The sequence below is a fragment of the Zonotrichia leucophrys genome, chromosome 15 (genome assembly GCF_028769735.1).
Source record: "Zonotrichia leucophrys gambelii isolate GWCS_2022_RI chromosome 15, RI_Zleu_2.0, whole genome shotgun sequence".
NCBI lineage: Eukaryota > Metazoa > Chordata > Aves > Passeriformes > Passerellidae > Zonotrichia > Zonotrichia leucophrys.
In genome coordinates, this window is record NC_088185.1 from 7228999 (window position 1) to 7244141 (window position 15143).

Consider the following 15143-nt stretch of genomic DNA (forward strand, 5'->3'; position numbering starts at 1 on the left):
AAGACTTTAACATCTCTGCACCTGCTCCTGATAATTAATTAGTTCTCTTGTAAAACTTTCTTAGGAGAATCAAGATCCAAATGGTTTACTAAAGGTTTTTGCTGCTGACCATTTGAACTTGCTTGACTGCTCAAACTGGAAAATGCTGCGTAATATTATAAGAAGTTATTTTCACTGGTTTTCTCTTCTGCTGTGGGGTTTTTGCTGCAGGTGTGAAGGTAATGTTCTTGAAGCAGCTCACTCACTGATTTGTTCTGAAGTTGCCATTTTAATAATGTAAAATTCCAATAGATTATTTATACAGACTTGTACTGAAATTTGCTTCTCTTCCCACTGAGTGTGAAGACAGAAGCCTACTATGGGAGTGCAAAACCACCTTCATTGCAAAATATGGCAGTGCTTCAGAATTGGCAGAGTGCTGAGGTGTGTCCTTACTGGTAGAGGACTGGACCAGAAGTGCTTGCTACCTTCATGGTTTCTTAGGTTCTTAACATTACCTGAAATACTCTCCATTAAAAAATTGTTTTATTTCTTGTGGTGCATGTGCAGGTGTGAAGTTGTGAAGAGAAGAATTTTTTAAATGAAAGTCTGTAAAGAATATAAAAGCTGCTCTGATGATTTCTCTTCCTCTTAGAGAAGTTATGGGTATAAAATGCATGATGAAAAGATTTTATCAATTATATCTTTAATAATAAGTAAAATTTCTAAAGCATTTGATATTTAAATATGCTACTTGAACTTCATGGAAGAAACAGTCAAGTGCTGCTTAGGTGCTCATTCACTGTGTGTATATTTATTACCTATCAAAATGTTACCTGTCTTTTCCAGCCACATGGGTAACCTTTCCTGCTTGGTACTTGCAGCCTGTATCCTTAGCAGGGAAAAATACTAATCCCTAATGAGTGCAACTGAAATGGTGGGTGAAGTCAGCAGAAATCTTTCTACACAGTGAGCTGGCAGGGCACGTTTGTAAGCCAGCAAACTGCAGTGCTTTGCAAAATATTATGGCTCCAAAAGCACAATGAATTATGTCTACCAGATTCACAAAGCTGGGATTAAGAATAGCTGCAATGTCTGCTGCTGAGGGTATATAGAGCACATTATCTGGTCTATTTTCTGGGTTTCTAAACACATTTTAGATGTGTACTAACAGCCTGTTATAATATACTTGGTGGCTTTTGTGAAGTGAATGATAAGGTTATACTTTGGTTTCGTGTAATTTTGCAAATGGAACTGTGCTCAGTTTAAACTTCGGGCAAAAATTAGTTTTCTGTGGTTTTTTCCTGTGATCAGAGTTGCTGATGATTCCTTGTTCAGGAGTCAGTTTAATTTCTGTGTGTGAGCTGATAAATGGTGGGAGGCTGTAAATGCTGATGTGTTTGGTCACTGTTGACACAGATAATTTAATTAAGTGTAGAATCAGACTAGCTTTCTGCCTGTGGGGCGTGAAGTGTTCATGGTGTTGGACACAATTTGCTGTTCAGGATGGATATCTTTGTCTTCCACCCGGGTAACTAGATGGGTACATTTGCTCTTCCTGATGTGCTGTCATCCCTTGTAAGCAAGATTTATTAATTTGGCTCCATCTTTGTGTTGTGTTGTTCTTGTGCTTCCCTGGTATTCATTGCTTGGGGCAATATTCTCTTGCCAGTCCTCAGCCAGAGCTCTGAGCTGTCCTGCCCGGGGCTGGAAGTGCTGGGGCTGGCACAGGAGTTCCTGATGTGGGAGATGGGTTGTGATACATCTGGCTCTGAGCTCTCCTCCCCTTTCTGTCCTTCCCTGAATTAATCACTTGCACACCACCACGGGACAGTTCAGACCCATTCTGTTCATGCTGAGCTGATCCAGAAGCGTCCCCAAGTCACACACAAGACATCGTGCTGTTGCCTGAGTGTTCACTTGTGTCAAATCAAATACTGGGCTTGTGCTCAGGTTTCTTGTGTTTTATAATCTCTTCCCTGTCAGTACGAGATACACATCTAATGAGAGCTTAGCAACAAAAACATAGTCTAGGCAAACCACATAAAAAGCCAAAGAATGACATTATGGTGTTTGGAAAGCCTTAATAAAGAATCTTAATATACTGCCCTGTGTGGAGGGAGCTGCTGCTCGCCAGAAGATTTATGTGGTGAACAAAAGCGCTGTTAACAGGATGGAATTAAAAACTGAAATATTTCTTTCATACTTTTCCCCTCCTTCTCTTTTCCTGCCACTTTTTTTTTCATGTGAAAGCCACTGATTTGGCTTCCACATGACACTCTGCTCATTTATGGGTTCAGTCTCTTCTCATTTTTATCTGTCCTCCCTTTTCCCTGACGTGCTTTATTGTTTGGTTTTGCCCTCCCTGGATAGACTCATGCATTTTGTAATGCTTTTTCTCTTCTGTTCATCTTTTTCTGGTGTTCTTCAGGCTGCAGCATTGCCTTTGCAACTGTTTGCCAGACTTACCATCTTCCATGCATATGTTTATCTGTTACTAACTGTAATACTCCTGATTTAGCAAGCTGAGATGTAGAATATTATGGATTTCTGTCAGATGAGTTTATTTGTTAACAATTTGTTAATATAATTGAGTGATGGGTTAGTCCAAGTCAGCAAACCTGACCCAGATTCAACAGCACCTTTTTGGAGATGTTTTTTGCTGCTGGAGACTCTGGGAAGGAATTAAAAGACATTGGCTTTCTCTTGGGAAAAAAATAAACCCACAAGCTGAAAACCAAAGTGGGATGAACCCTGCCAGTGTGTGTTTCTGAGAATATTCCCGGTGCTGTGCTCAGGGTGAGTCCTGAGGCAGGAACAGTGTTTATGGCAGGGTGTTCCTAGTGGGTGGTGGACTTGCTGCTGCTGGATTTGTAGTGATTGAGTCTGTCTTGCTGTTAAAAAAGATGGGTGGGATGATTGTTTATCTTTGATTCCTTGTAAAGAATTGGGAGAAAAACAAAACAGCTTCATTTGAACTCCAGGAAAGACAGCTGTGTGTATAGATGATTCCAGGACAGCTAATGCTTTATGGAGGACTTTGGTTTATTTCTGCCAAAATTTTAGTAGTGGAGGTGGGTCGCAGGAAAGCCTATAAAGGAGAGGAGTCAAGATGGGATACCTGGGTGCTGCATACTCTGCCAGGAGAGGTGAAAATGGCATGGCCTGTGCAGGCCTGATTCACAAAAGGAGTCTAACAGAGGAACATCATTTGTGTGAACGGGAAGCCGTCACTGCTGCCAGGGTGCGTGGAGGGATTTAGGCACTTGGAGTGGTTCTGGCCAGGCTGTGAGCAAGCTGCCTAGGAGTTTACTAACACACCATATCCTATTTGCAGCCTAGCTTGGCAGGGCTTCTCTGGAAAAATTAAAGATTCTGTTTTCTGGCATAAAACCATAACAAGGAGTGGGAGGGAATTGCAGCTGTCCTGTCCTTAGGTTCAAACAGCTTGTCTTGCCAACTGCAGAGAGTGCAGCCTTCAGAGCCTGAGTTTAGTTTGTGACTGATGGTTGTTAATAGCAAGTCCTTAATTTCATCCTGATCTCTTGTTTTGATCTGTGTCTGTTTAATTGAGAAATGGCTCTATCTCAAAAGCCCTCTGAGAACCTGCTTAAAAGTGATTTAGACTGCTGCCCAGGCTGCTGACTCTTGGGCTGCATCTTGTCTCAGTATTCATCATATTTGAATTCCATTGTGAAGTCCCAAATAAAAACACATCAGAAATAATAATCAAAAGGTACTATGTAAATAATTGAACACTTGGCAAACGTGATAGGATTTTACAATTCCAGTGCTTTAATGTAGAAGAGCTGACTGTATACACAGTGCCAGGAGGAGTGAGTGGTCATAGAAAGATGCCTATTTCCTGCAAGTACGTGGAACATTAGCCAGAGCTGATGACAAATGGAAAAAGCTAAACACATTTAACTAAGAAATTGAGAGCTATTTTACTTTGCTGGTGAAGGTATTTACCTCTGGGCAAGTGACTTCCACCTTAGCTTAAATGACTTTTTCCTTTTTGAGATTCATGCTGTAATAGCAGTCCTTGCTGAATGGTGCCTGTCGATATTGAGCACTCTTATTATAAACTGAATGGGGCCAGTGGTTTCCCATTCATTTTGTAGGTGACACTGCCTGGATAAAGGGTGCTCATCTCTTCTCCCCTTCAGTTCCTGGTTCCTGCTGTCCCACAGCTGTTCCAGTTGTGCTGGCAGGACAGGTTTTTGGAGCTGTGCTGCAGACAGCAAAGGCTGGGATTGGGACACACAGTCCTTCCTGGGCAGTGGTTTCTCAGTTGACACAGTGCTCTGGTTTGCAATTTGGCCTTGCTTGAAGGGCTGCTGACAGCTGAGAAGGGGCTCACTGGTGGGAGGAGAGGCAACTCCATAGGCAAAAGATGAACAGGCACCATTAGCCCCTTCTCTGGCTGACAGAAATCTCATGAAAAAGTAGTTTACTGAGGGCAGGCTGGAGGGGATGGGGAATTCCTTCACAAGCTTTAAATAATTTATTCTTAGCCTGAAAAATCTTCAGAGTGTGGTAGCAGTCACGTGTGAGGAGTAGTGTGCATGCAGGTGAGCGCCTCTCCATTATCAGGTTTATGAGTAAATAGAAACTTTTTTCTTAAAAACAATTAGGCCCAACCTGTTCAGCAGCAAATTTTTTCCATGTGTTTCTTCTTTACTTGCACAATTCACACTTGCTGTCTTAAAATTAAATGTGTGTGTGGCTTGTCAGTCTTCATCACAGACACTGGTTAAACCTTTCTCTCTGAAGGGCTCTCCATCAGCTTTCCATTATACCTTTAGGCACTTGACCTGTAATCAAATCACTCCTTGACCACCTTCTGAGGTTAACAGCTGGACCTTAGGTGTGAAAGAGAGACCTCTGATCCTCCTGCTCTCTGGCTGTTCTCTTGGGTGTGCTCTGAGCCCAGTGCAGTGCATCCACATCCTTCCACAGCCGTGGATATGAGAACTGAATGTGTTCTTACGCAGGATCTTCATATCCAAGTGCTCACCTTTTTTGTTTGTTTGGGTTTTTGTTGTTTTTGTTTTGGGGTTTGTTTTTTGTTTGGTTTTGGTGGGTTTTTTTGTTTGGTTTGGTTTTTTCGTTTTTTTACTTTCCATGCTGTTTATTGCTAGTTTAGCACAGGCACTTCCCTCTTCCCAATGTGTGAGGTCTGGCCATGTACAAGTAGGGGTAATAAGGTCAGTCTTAGGGAATAAACAGAAAATGTGTGAAATAAACAGACTGCTGGACAAAAAACCATCAGTGAACTCTCTTGGGTAGTTGAAATAGCACAGTAACTGCATTGCACTTGGGAAAATTGTCTTTCTGCTGGAATCTCTTCCATTTGGAAGATTTACAGCAGTCAGAGCAGCCTTCGGGTTTGTTGACTTGTTTGTGTCTTTTGGTGTTCCAATGGCTTTGTACCTATCCAGGGCCCTCCTGCACAGTTCAGTTCCTCTCCTGCTGTCCCTTTCCTGCTCCCTGGGGCTGCCCAGCAGCAGGAGCCAGGCTGGGTCAGAGGTGTTCCCACCTTCCTGCTGTGCTGTGTGCAGAGCGCGGCTTTGGTGGGGGGCTGCAATGGGGTGAGAAGCAGAGGGAAGAAGCAGTGAGTGATTTACCAGGGATCATCTCCTGGGAGCTGCTTGGGCTGACACAGTCCTGCTGCCTCACTGCCAGGCAGAGCTGCTCTGGGGCTTAGTAGTGGGAGACACTGGCAGGCACAGTCCTGGTGAGACGGGTGATTGGATTTATTGTCAATTGCTTTGTATTCCCTAGAATGAGAAATAATTTATTTTAAGGAACAGCTTTCTTGGAATGCAGGCTTAAACAATCATCAGTGGTCTGTTTGTTCTGTTTCCCTCAGGATTAGAAAAGTTTTTTGTTTGTTTTATTGGATTTTTTTTGCTTTTTGTGTTGTGTTTTTCCACAAAAAGCATTTTTGTGGCGTAGTTCAGATCTACCAGCAAGATTGTGGGTGGGTGAGGAGATGAGTTAAATTTAACACTGATCTGATGTGGCTCCTAGGACACTCAAATAATGCTCCAGCCTTGGTCGTAATTCAAAGAATGCAGAGATGGTTTAGATCTGCCTTGAAGTTAAAAGCAATTCTCTAAGGTAGTTTTGTAGCAGTGCAAGTGGGCGTGTGTGTGTTAGCCTAGAACTGGCTGTGTCTGGCAGGCTTTGGTTTAACTCACTAATGATGTGTGAAGGTGGCTGGGGTAGAGTCTGGGACACACAGACTGCAGAAAGAAACCTGCTCTCACCTGCCAAACTGACAGTTGTTTTTTTTGTTTTAGATGAAGGACCTAGCTTGTACTTCTGACTCCCATGTGCATGTAAGTTTGTGGACTTGATCTCTAGTAATACGTGCATCCATTTAATTTGCGATCCAAACTCTGTGGGGCCTGCAAGAAATGAAATCTGAATGCTTGTCTTGCAGAAAGGAATGTAAAATTAGTCATTCCACACCACCCTTAATGCCAGTGCTATAGAGGCAGCAGGTGGAGATGAAGGAAAAAACTTGGTGGAAAATTATAATCCATGATGTAACCTCGTCCCACTAAAAATTTCCCTAATTTAGCCTTGGTTAGTTCATCTGAAAGACTCCAGAGAGGAAACAAGTCAGATCTGTTTTGGGTTTGGTCAAAGATTAGGCATGCAGATTTACATTGTATTTGTCTTTGGGAGGTAGTTTGGCAAATTGCAGTGAACTCTCTGTACAAATCTTGGTGAGAAACAATCATTTCCTGCTCAGTTTCCTACTGGGCAGGCTGTCCACATAAACACTGGCCATGCTGTCTACAGTTAAGGGAAGGAGAGCTCTGTGTGCCAGGTGCTCTTTCTTTTTTGGGGTTTGGTTTTTGTTCTTTTTTTGGGTTTTGGTGTTTTTTTTTTTGTTTTGTTTTGTTTGGTTTGTTTGGCTTTTGGTTTTTTTTCTTTTTGGTTTTTTGTCCTGTATAGTTTTCATATTACAAATAATGACTTATGCTTCTATGTTACTACTTCATCTTGCTGAACTGCTGGGAGAAAAAGGGTTATGACTGAGGGACTGAATGATGACTTGTGATACCCTTGTCCTATTCTGGGTTCTACACAGACTACTTACACTGGGGCTTTGAGGCCTGGATTCATCCTCCAGCTTTAATGCTGCCTTGAAGCACTTGATATAATTTCTGTGCAGAATCAGTGGCAAGAGCTGGATATGTCCAAGGAAGTAATTTAGTCTGTGCAAGTTCCTGTTCTCTGAGACTACTTCTCTTCTTTTTGACTAACAAGAAAGAATTAAGTTATCCTGCATTTAGATACCTTGCTAAGCTGCCTAAAGTTAAATGGTGTGAATTTGAACCTATTACTCATCCATTTCCCCATCTGGAAGTTGTGTGTCCTCAGACTTCCTTCCCAGGAGCTGCTGAGGTGAGCAGACAGCCCTGTCACATTGCAGCACTGCTGCCCTTTGCAGTGCAAAGCTGCTGGTGATGGTTTTGTTCAGAAAATCCAGGGGCATGTGTGGTTTCCTGAGCATTACCTTAATGTAGTGGCACTGATTAACATGTAAGTTTTAAGTGCATATCATCACATCACTTGAAGCTGACTGAGATGTAATGTCTTGACATCCGTGGTTAACACCCAGTCAATCTGAAAAGCAGGGCAAGGCAATAGAGAGCCCTGAGAGACACCTTGTCAGAGTGACAAATTGCCCTTTCTGATTCAAAGGACCAGCTTGCATGGCAGTGCTGAACAGCTCCTGGAGAAAGGGGAGGAGAGCATGGGAAAAATACCCTATTTGTTTAGGCCTTCCCATGTATTTTTTGTTTGTTGCTCAGACTTGAAGCTCTTTGTTTTCCTTAGTCTGAAACAACTTAACAGCAGGTTGAGAGGAGCAAAGCCTCTGGGATTCTGCCTCTCCCACTTCTCCTTCTTATAAACTGTTTACAATCTCCTTCAGTTTCCTAGCTTTGTATGGAAAAGTTCAGTGGGTCAGCTTTCCCTTTAGCTTCATCCATCATTCCAGTCAATTAGAAATAGTTGAGGGCCAATTGCCCGGTCTTCCATTAACTGAGACACTTCAGATTGTTTAAAATAGCATAAAAGGCTCTTTGTTGACCGTGGGGCAGGCGCTGGATTTGCCCGTTGATGGGCAGCTACCGCGTGGCTGAACAGAGCCCCAGTGTGTCCTGCTGTACTTGAGGGGTGGATATTGCTGCTCCAGGCCTTGGCTGGCCTTTGATTCCTTCTCCTTCACCTCCTGCTCTCCCTGAAAGGTGTGATGCCTTCAAAGGGTGAATTACCATGCCTGCTTCCCAAAAAACCCGCTCCTCTTTGTGGCTTTTCAGAGCTCCTGTAGTGAAGGGTTTTCTCCAGTTGCTGAAATGTTCCTTTTAACCTTGGTGCTTTAAAGGCTCTTGGCATTATTTGTTCCTTGCTTGTCGTGTGTGTTTCTGAAGGACAAAGGAAGTGTGTAAGTGTTCAGGAAACAGTTGGTGCATTGTGGTGTGGGGCTGAGTTCATTCTGGTACCCCGTGCCAGGACAGCCTGCTTTCATTTGGGGCTAACATTTCCCTTCTGTTCTGAACTGACCAGCCTTAGGGGAGAGCTTGTCAGAGCTCCAGCAGAGCTTTGGGCTTTCTCATAGGTTGATGTGTTTGGGTTCACATGGAAGTGCACTGAGTCCATTGTATACATACATATACATAAATATATATTTATGTATATAAACCCCACATTTTATTTCACATGAGAAAACAAAAAAGTAAGTTTACTAAATGGAGGTTTGTTTATCTGCAGCAAAGTAGATATTTATGTATTCCCATATTTAAGTCATTCTCTGTATTGTAGACTCCCCTTCCAGCATCATGTGTGCCTGGGTTTCAATACAGGCTGGTCCATGTGCTTTTTGTTGTTCTAGAGCCACCCTGCTTGACTGTGCCATCATTTGATCCCAGTTTTGGCCCAATGTTTCCCCAGACATGAAGAATTTGGGTGGGTCTGGCTGTGTACTTGTGCTTTGGTGCTGAAGACTTGGACCTCACTGTGCTTTTTGAGCTGGGGAAACAGCCTGTGGCAGTCCCTGCACTTCAGGTCTCCTTGTGCTTGCAGAAGGTGCTGTGCCTTGCAGTGGTGCAAGCACTGAGTGTATGGAGGCTCACCTGGTTTTGAAAAACAAACTAAAAACAATGGGAAGGTTTCCTGTTGTGCTGCCCCTCAGGGGACACAGGCTCAGTGATGGGCACGAGCTGCTCGGCTTGGAATCCAGCTTTTGCACTGCTGAGATGCACAGAAAGCTCTCAGGACAAATCAGGGCAGAGGGCACAGCAGGGATCTTGAGGCTGGGGTGAAAGAAGGGTGCTCTGACAAGGCAGGAGGCTGTGATAACCAGATTTGAGAGTCTTTAGCTGCTGGAGTTGATCTTGTACTAGAAAAAAAATCTACCCTAAGTACACAAAATTCAACAAATTCCATCAGTGATTTCCTCCTTCTCTGATGTCCCAGTCTGATGCAGATCTCAAGACAGACTTTTTTTTCAGCATCTGTGTTCCTGCAGGTTTGCCTTTTGTGTCTTTCTCCACATGCCTTCAGCAAATAAAAGCTTGAGGACATGACTGAGCTGGAAGTGCAGACCTAAGTGGGAAGGAGACCATTGGGGCACAACATCAGCCTGAGCTTGACTCCAGCAGAGCCAGTGTTCTCTTGCTTTGCACTTAGAAATAATCTCGTGCTTTGCAGAGATTGAAGCTTTAACAAGTAACTTAAAGAGTAGTAGAGGAGAGAGAATCCACATTTAATTCAATTAGCATTGTTGTCCAATGCCATTAATTATGCCCAGACTTGTAATGTGTTTCACAGGAGCTGATACACTCGAGCTTTGTCTGTGCTGGGGTTGGCTGAGGACAAGTATGTCCACTGATGTAGAATCCAGCCTTTGTGCTTTGCAATAACCCTCAAATCTGGTATGTGACTGTAGCCTGGAGTAAGGAGTAGCTGGAATAGCCTGCACTGCAATCTTTAGAGCAAAGGAGATCTTGGGGACAATGCAGATTTGATGTACATGATTTCAGTATTCTTGAAGAGAGGCTGTTTTAGTGGAAATAATCATCCCCTGCAATTTTATATTATTTCCAGACTGTTTAAAATTGTTCCATAGGCAGAGAATAAAAAACTTTGTTTACTGTCTTGAAGTAGGATGTCTGATCCTCCTGGGGGAGGTTATTCTTTTATTAAAACAGATATAAAGTAGCTGCTTTGATGGAAATACAACGCTAGGAATTGAAATGGTGATGATTACAGAAGCTATAGTAGTCTAATGCAAAATAAGCCCTAGGAGATATGTGCCCTAAATGATAAATCACTGTTCTTTAACAAAACAAGAATTACTGTTACTTTATGTTTCTTGCTTATTTTACAAGGTCTTTAGCTGTTTCATCTGCGCTTAACTTTTACAGGCTGGAGGTAAATTGATTGTTGCTTTGTGTTGTAAATAGCCTGGCTTTTTTAAAGCACACTGGAGATGCAAGCACAAATCAACAGGATAGGATTCATTTGGTCTCAGAAAAGCAAAAGTAAAAGGAAGAGTCATGACTACTGACACCACATGCAATAACTGCACTGGAATCTGTTCCTATAATTTGGTAGAGTTTTGTTATCTCATTGCTTTTGCTTTGGAAGCCTCCAGTAAGGTAAATGAGTATATGTTATTTTGTTCTCCTTCTAGCAGGCAGGGAACTACTGGTAGCATTATTCATTAGGGGTGTCGTGTTCCAGCCCTATCCAGCAGCTTGTGGTTTACTCTGGATAATTAGGCATACCTGCCAAATGTTTGCAATCTGAGATGCTGAGGTGTATTTAGCAAAAAAGAGCGTCCTAAATAATGGCTTCGAAGCTGAGCACAGAGGAAGTAGTTGAAAAGGGTAATGTGTCCCAGTTTCTGCAATTTGTGATGACCTAAAATCCTTAATGATGGTGTCTAAAAGCAGATAACAAAACCTTTGCATCTTTTCTACGTTAATGTTCGCTTGTGACAGCTCCAGGCTAGTGATGTAGAGAAAGGACTGGGTTTGGAGATGAAAGAAGCACCTGGTGGAGGCAGTTCAGGGGTGAGCTGGGTGCCGGGCTGTCCCCTGAGCTGGGTGCCGGGCTGTCCCCTGAGCTGGGTGCCGGGCTGTCCCCTTGGCTGTCCCCTGAGCTGGGTGCCGGGCTGTCCCCTTGGCTGTCCCCTTGGCTCACTGCATTCCTCAGCAGCTCACACAGTAACAAGGAAGAAACAGTTGATGCTGGCTGGGCACCTGTCTGTGTTGAGATATCTACCTTGAGCTTTGCAAGCTTTTAGCCTCTCTGATGCCTAGGACAGTCTCTAGATAACAATAGTTTTCTCTTGTAGGAATGCAGATCTGTACCATATCTCCCTGAATCTTCATTTTAGAAGCAGCCAGAGGATAAAACCCAGCACAATGCTCATTTAAAGTCAATATGCTGGAGCTTGCAATTTGCTCATGTTTAAGTGCCTAGCTTTTAAGGTTTCCTTTGCCCACAGGCAGTCTGAACACAAAGGCAGGCTCTCTTTTTTTTTTTTTTTATTTTTTAAATAAAGAAAAAGTATTGCAAAAGCTCAAAGAACAACACATTTCTTTCCACCTTCCATCTCCTCAGGTTTATTATCAGAAAGCAGAGGCTGCCTTTATAAAGTCTAGAGGGGAACAGAGAGATGCCAGCACCTCAAGTGCAGCTGGAGATGAAGGTGGTGGATGAGCTCTGTGTGTACATACTGGTGTGAGAGGAGTGAGAAAGTTCCACCTCGAAGCAGTGGTGAGCTTTACAGGGATAAGGTGTTGTGCAAAAACCCTCTGCATGTAACTGATTTCTTTATTCTTGGTAAGCTTTGGTTGAGTGAAGATGAATAAAAGTTCTGAGTCTCTACTCTCTTGCAGTATTGTGTAAATTATTCTCTTTGCAGGAAAGTTTCACTGTGGGGTGTGAGAAAGGGAGTTGCAGTTATAACACAGTATCTTCAAGAAAAATGTGAAGAGAATAATGTATTTATTGCAGGAGCAATTCCCCTTCTGGAGCCATGCACAGAAGGCACGATGTGCCATCTGAACTCTACCATGAAGAATTCAGCATGTATCATAAGTTATTTGCCATTAATGATTTGAGTCCTGCAGACTGGAAGGAGTGATTTTCTTTAGGATTTCAGAAGCCTTTTTCACATTGATTCTGTAAGCTGAGTTATTCTGTGGTTTCAATGGAAATGGAAGTAGTGCCTGCTTGTATCACTTCTGTGCCTTACCTTTGAAGGCTGTCTCTGTTGCATTTTGACTGAGGTGATTGGCAGAGGTTTATTGTCATGGTCTTGGTTAATATTAGTGCTTACCTGAAAATGGGAGTGGCTTTCTTACTCAAGTCTGAGTTCCAGAAGGTCAGAATACAGCTCTAAATAAAGGAAAACTGGGCAGGGGCATCTCAGCTTGTTTGTTTAAAGAGAAATAAATGTGGACCTTAATGAGACATCAGCAGCAAAAGGTCATATGGCACAGCAAAAGGGGAAATGCAAAGGCTATAGCTGGGTTGAAATGCAATTTTTCTAAATGATAGAAAATCTAGTTTTGTAGTTCCCTGGTGATGAAGCTGTTCACATGTGGAGAATATTTAAACCTTTATGTAGTTAGGCTGAGCACCTCTGTTACAGGAGTTTCATCCCAAGCCTTTTTATTTTCCTGTGGTGTGAAGAGATGGAGTGAATTTGTCCAGAGTTTGCTTTCGGCACAGTGTGTTCAATTTGCAGTTTTGGCCTTTATGTCATTCTTCTTGGATTTTCTGGTTTTGTTTTTAAAATATGTATGTAAAAATGTGTGTGTGTGTATATATAGTCCTTAATAAAGGATGTTCTTTGTGTGTCTGTTTGACAGGATGTGCCAACAGAAGCCCTGCTTTGGCTTTAAAGCCTGTGTAGCCAGATACCTTCAGGGCTTGTAATGAAATGAGCAGTTTGTAGTTTCATTTAACATGGCTGAGGATTCATGATGCTGGGCAAAAGTCTGAGTTCTCAGTGCATAAGCTGGTTCTTTATTGGCCTCTTGCTGGGAAACTTCTGAAAGACATTCATCTTCCAAAGGGAGCTTCTCTGATTTCTGTGCTGGAACACACAATTGCATAAGAAAAAGGAAGGTTCAGGCACTGGTGCTGGCAAGAGCAGAGTGTTCTCTTTAGGCAGCATCCCTGCAAGAACCTGCCTTTGATCTCCCTGCTTTCTGTTTAGATTTTATTATGTTGTCTATCTGTTATCAGTTTAAATAAGCTTGTAGCCAGTTAGACCTTTCAGACTTAGTGAGGCAGTAGGAAGGGAAGCATTTCAGGGAATTAATCTCTAGCCAGGAAGTTTTTGTTTAATTATCGTGGCTTTGGGCAGTTTGAGAGAGGTGTCTGTTTAATTGTAGCTGTTGATGTTTTATAGCCTTCTCTAGTCTCCAACTGAGTGTACTTTATCAAATGCAAAGGAACTTTCAATGGTGTGTAAGATTAACTGCTCTGAAAGCCAGTGGGCCTGTTCACTGCAGAACTGAAAGAATGTTTTTGCAGAGAAAAATTCCACTCCTTCTGTGCTGGGCATTGAGAAAGCTTAAAGCAGATTTACATTTAAGATAGTCTGTTAGTCTGTTGCCTGTTAATATGAAGTACTTGATAGATGCTTCACATGATTTCTGTTTGCTGCACTGAGCCCAGTCATACCAGCACAGTTGCAGCAAGCTTGTCTGACAGGAGATACTCCTTTCTATGATTCTCTGCTTGCAAATTGTTGGGTAAAACGTGGGGTTTTTTCAATCAAAGAAGCTGAAATCATTGGAGTAGTTACACCATGATGGTGTAGAGCGAGAGTAGAAGTGAGAAGTTAATTTTTTTTACCTGCTTCTTTATAGGAACAAAGCCCCAGTAACCAGACTTCAATAGCAATGATGCAAGAGCCTCAAGAAATGGTGGAAGAGACAGTTACTGTGGAGGAAGACCCAGGCACTCCCACTTCCCACGTGTCTATTGTCACTTCTGAAGATGGAACCACAAGGAGAACTGAAACCAAGGTGAGAGGTTAACAACCACTGAGGAAAATGGCAAAGTGCCATCTAATCATGGAGTAGAAATAGCAGGGAGTAGCCTGAGTGATGACAATCATGCTATTGTGATCCTCAGTGGTTTTGAGCATCGTGTTTGCCAGCAGAGCTGAGTTCAGGGCTTTTTCAGTTTCACCTCTGTGTCTAGATTGCTCCCTGTCAGCTGTGCTGATACTGCTCTTCATGGAGCTGTGAACTGAGCAGTAGAAATTACCCAGGTTAACCAAACAAAAACACCAGAACCCCTCCTCAGGGGGTTATTCTTATTCTTATCTGCTTATTTTTGCAATATTCACTTCATTCTACTGAAGCAGTTCACAGCATTGCCCTGCAAACAAAAATTGATGAGTTTGTAGGGCTTGGCTGAGGAAAATATGTCTTAAATTAGTGACAATCTATAATAACATTATATTATGATTATGCCTTTGTCCTGTGGAACAAGAAACAGCCTATGTAAATAACACCATAGCATTTAAAACCTTCAATAATCTTGTGAATGGCATCTCACTCCTAATGCATGGGGAAAGCTGGGTGTGCTCTCAAGTGACTGTACCTCAGGTTTGGCTGGATTATGGGTGTTGCAAGTGTTCTAATTTTCCTGATATCTTTTTGTTCTTGTGTAAGGTAATTTTACAGTCTCTGTTGAGCAGGTGCTGTGTCTTCATAGCTGCCTTGGGTGCTTTCAGTGACACTGAAATGTTAAAAAGATGAAGGGTGATTCCTGTTTTAAAAACTTCTAAACAGGAGTGATTTAAAAATAAATGGGAGGGGATTGTTCAGCTGCTTTCTGTGTTAAAAGGAGTCAAAGAGAGGTCACTGTGTAAATCAGTTTTTATTTTCACTGGTGCTCCAGATTTGCAGTCCTCTAGGATATCTATTCAGGACATCAGATCCTCAAGTTGAAGTAAATAAATGTTGATTTCCTGAGGTCAGTAGGCCTGCACAGATGATAAACTGAGTATCTGGTTTAATAGTGGTTGCAGTTAGTTACAAGGTAAACATAACTGGCCTATTTTCTGATTGTTGGAAGGAGATTAAGGTCTTAAAATAAAAACA

The 15143-nt window shown here is 42.4% G+C and overlaps 1 protein-coding gene across 25 annotated transcripts in view; it reads left to right on the plus strand.

The window, feature by feature from the left end:
* Window positions 1–15143, plus strand: part of ARVCF (ARVCF delta catenin family member) — a 246792-nt gene that overhangs the window by 145117 nt on the left and 86532 nt on the right. For 17 of the 25 annotated variants that reach the window (XM_064727179.1, XM_064727180.1, XM_064727190.1 and 14 more), the window contains 2 exons: window positions 6288–6326; window positions 13899–14057. In XM_064727179.1, coding sequence (XP_064583249.1) covers window positions 6288–6326; window positions 13899–14057 — 198 coding nt within the window. The remainder of the gene's footprint in view (window positions 1–6287; window positions 6327–13898; window positions 14058–15143) is intronic. The other 8 variants (XM_064727202.1, XM_064727192.1, XM_064727193.1 and 5 more) reach the window with 1 other exon arrangement.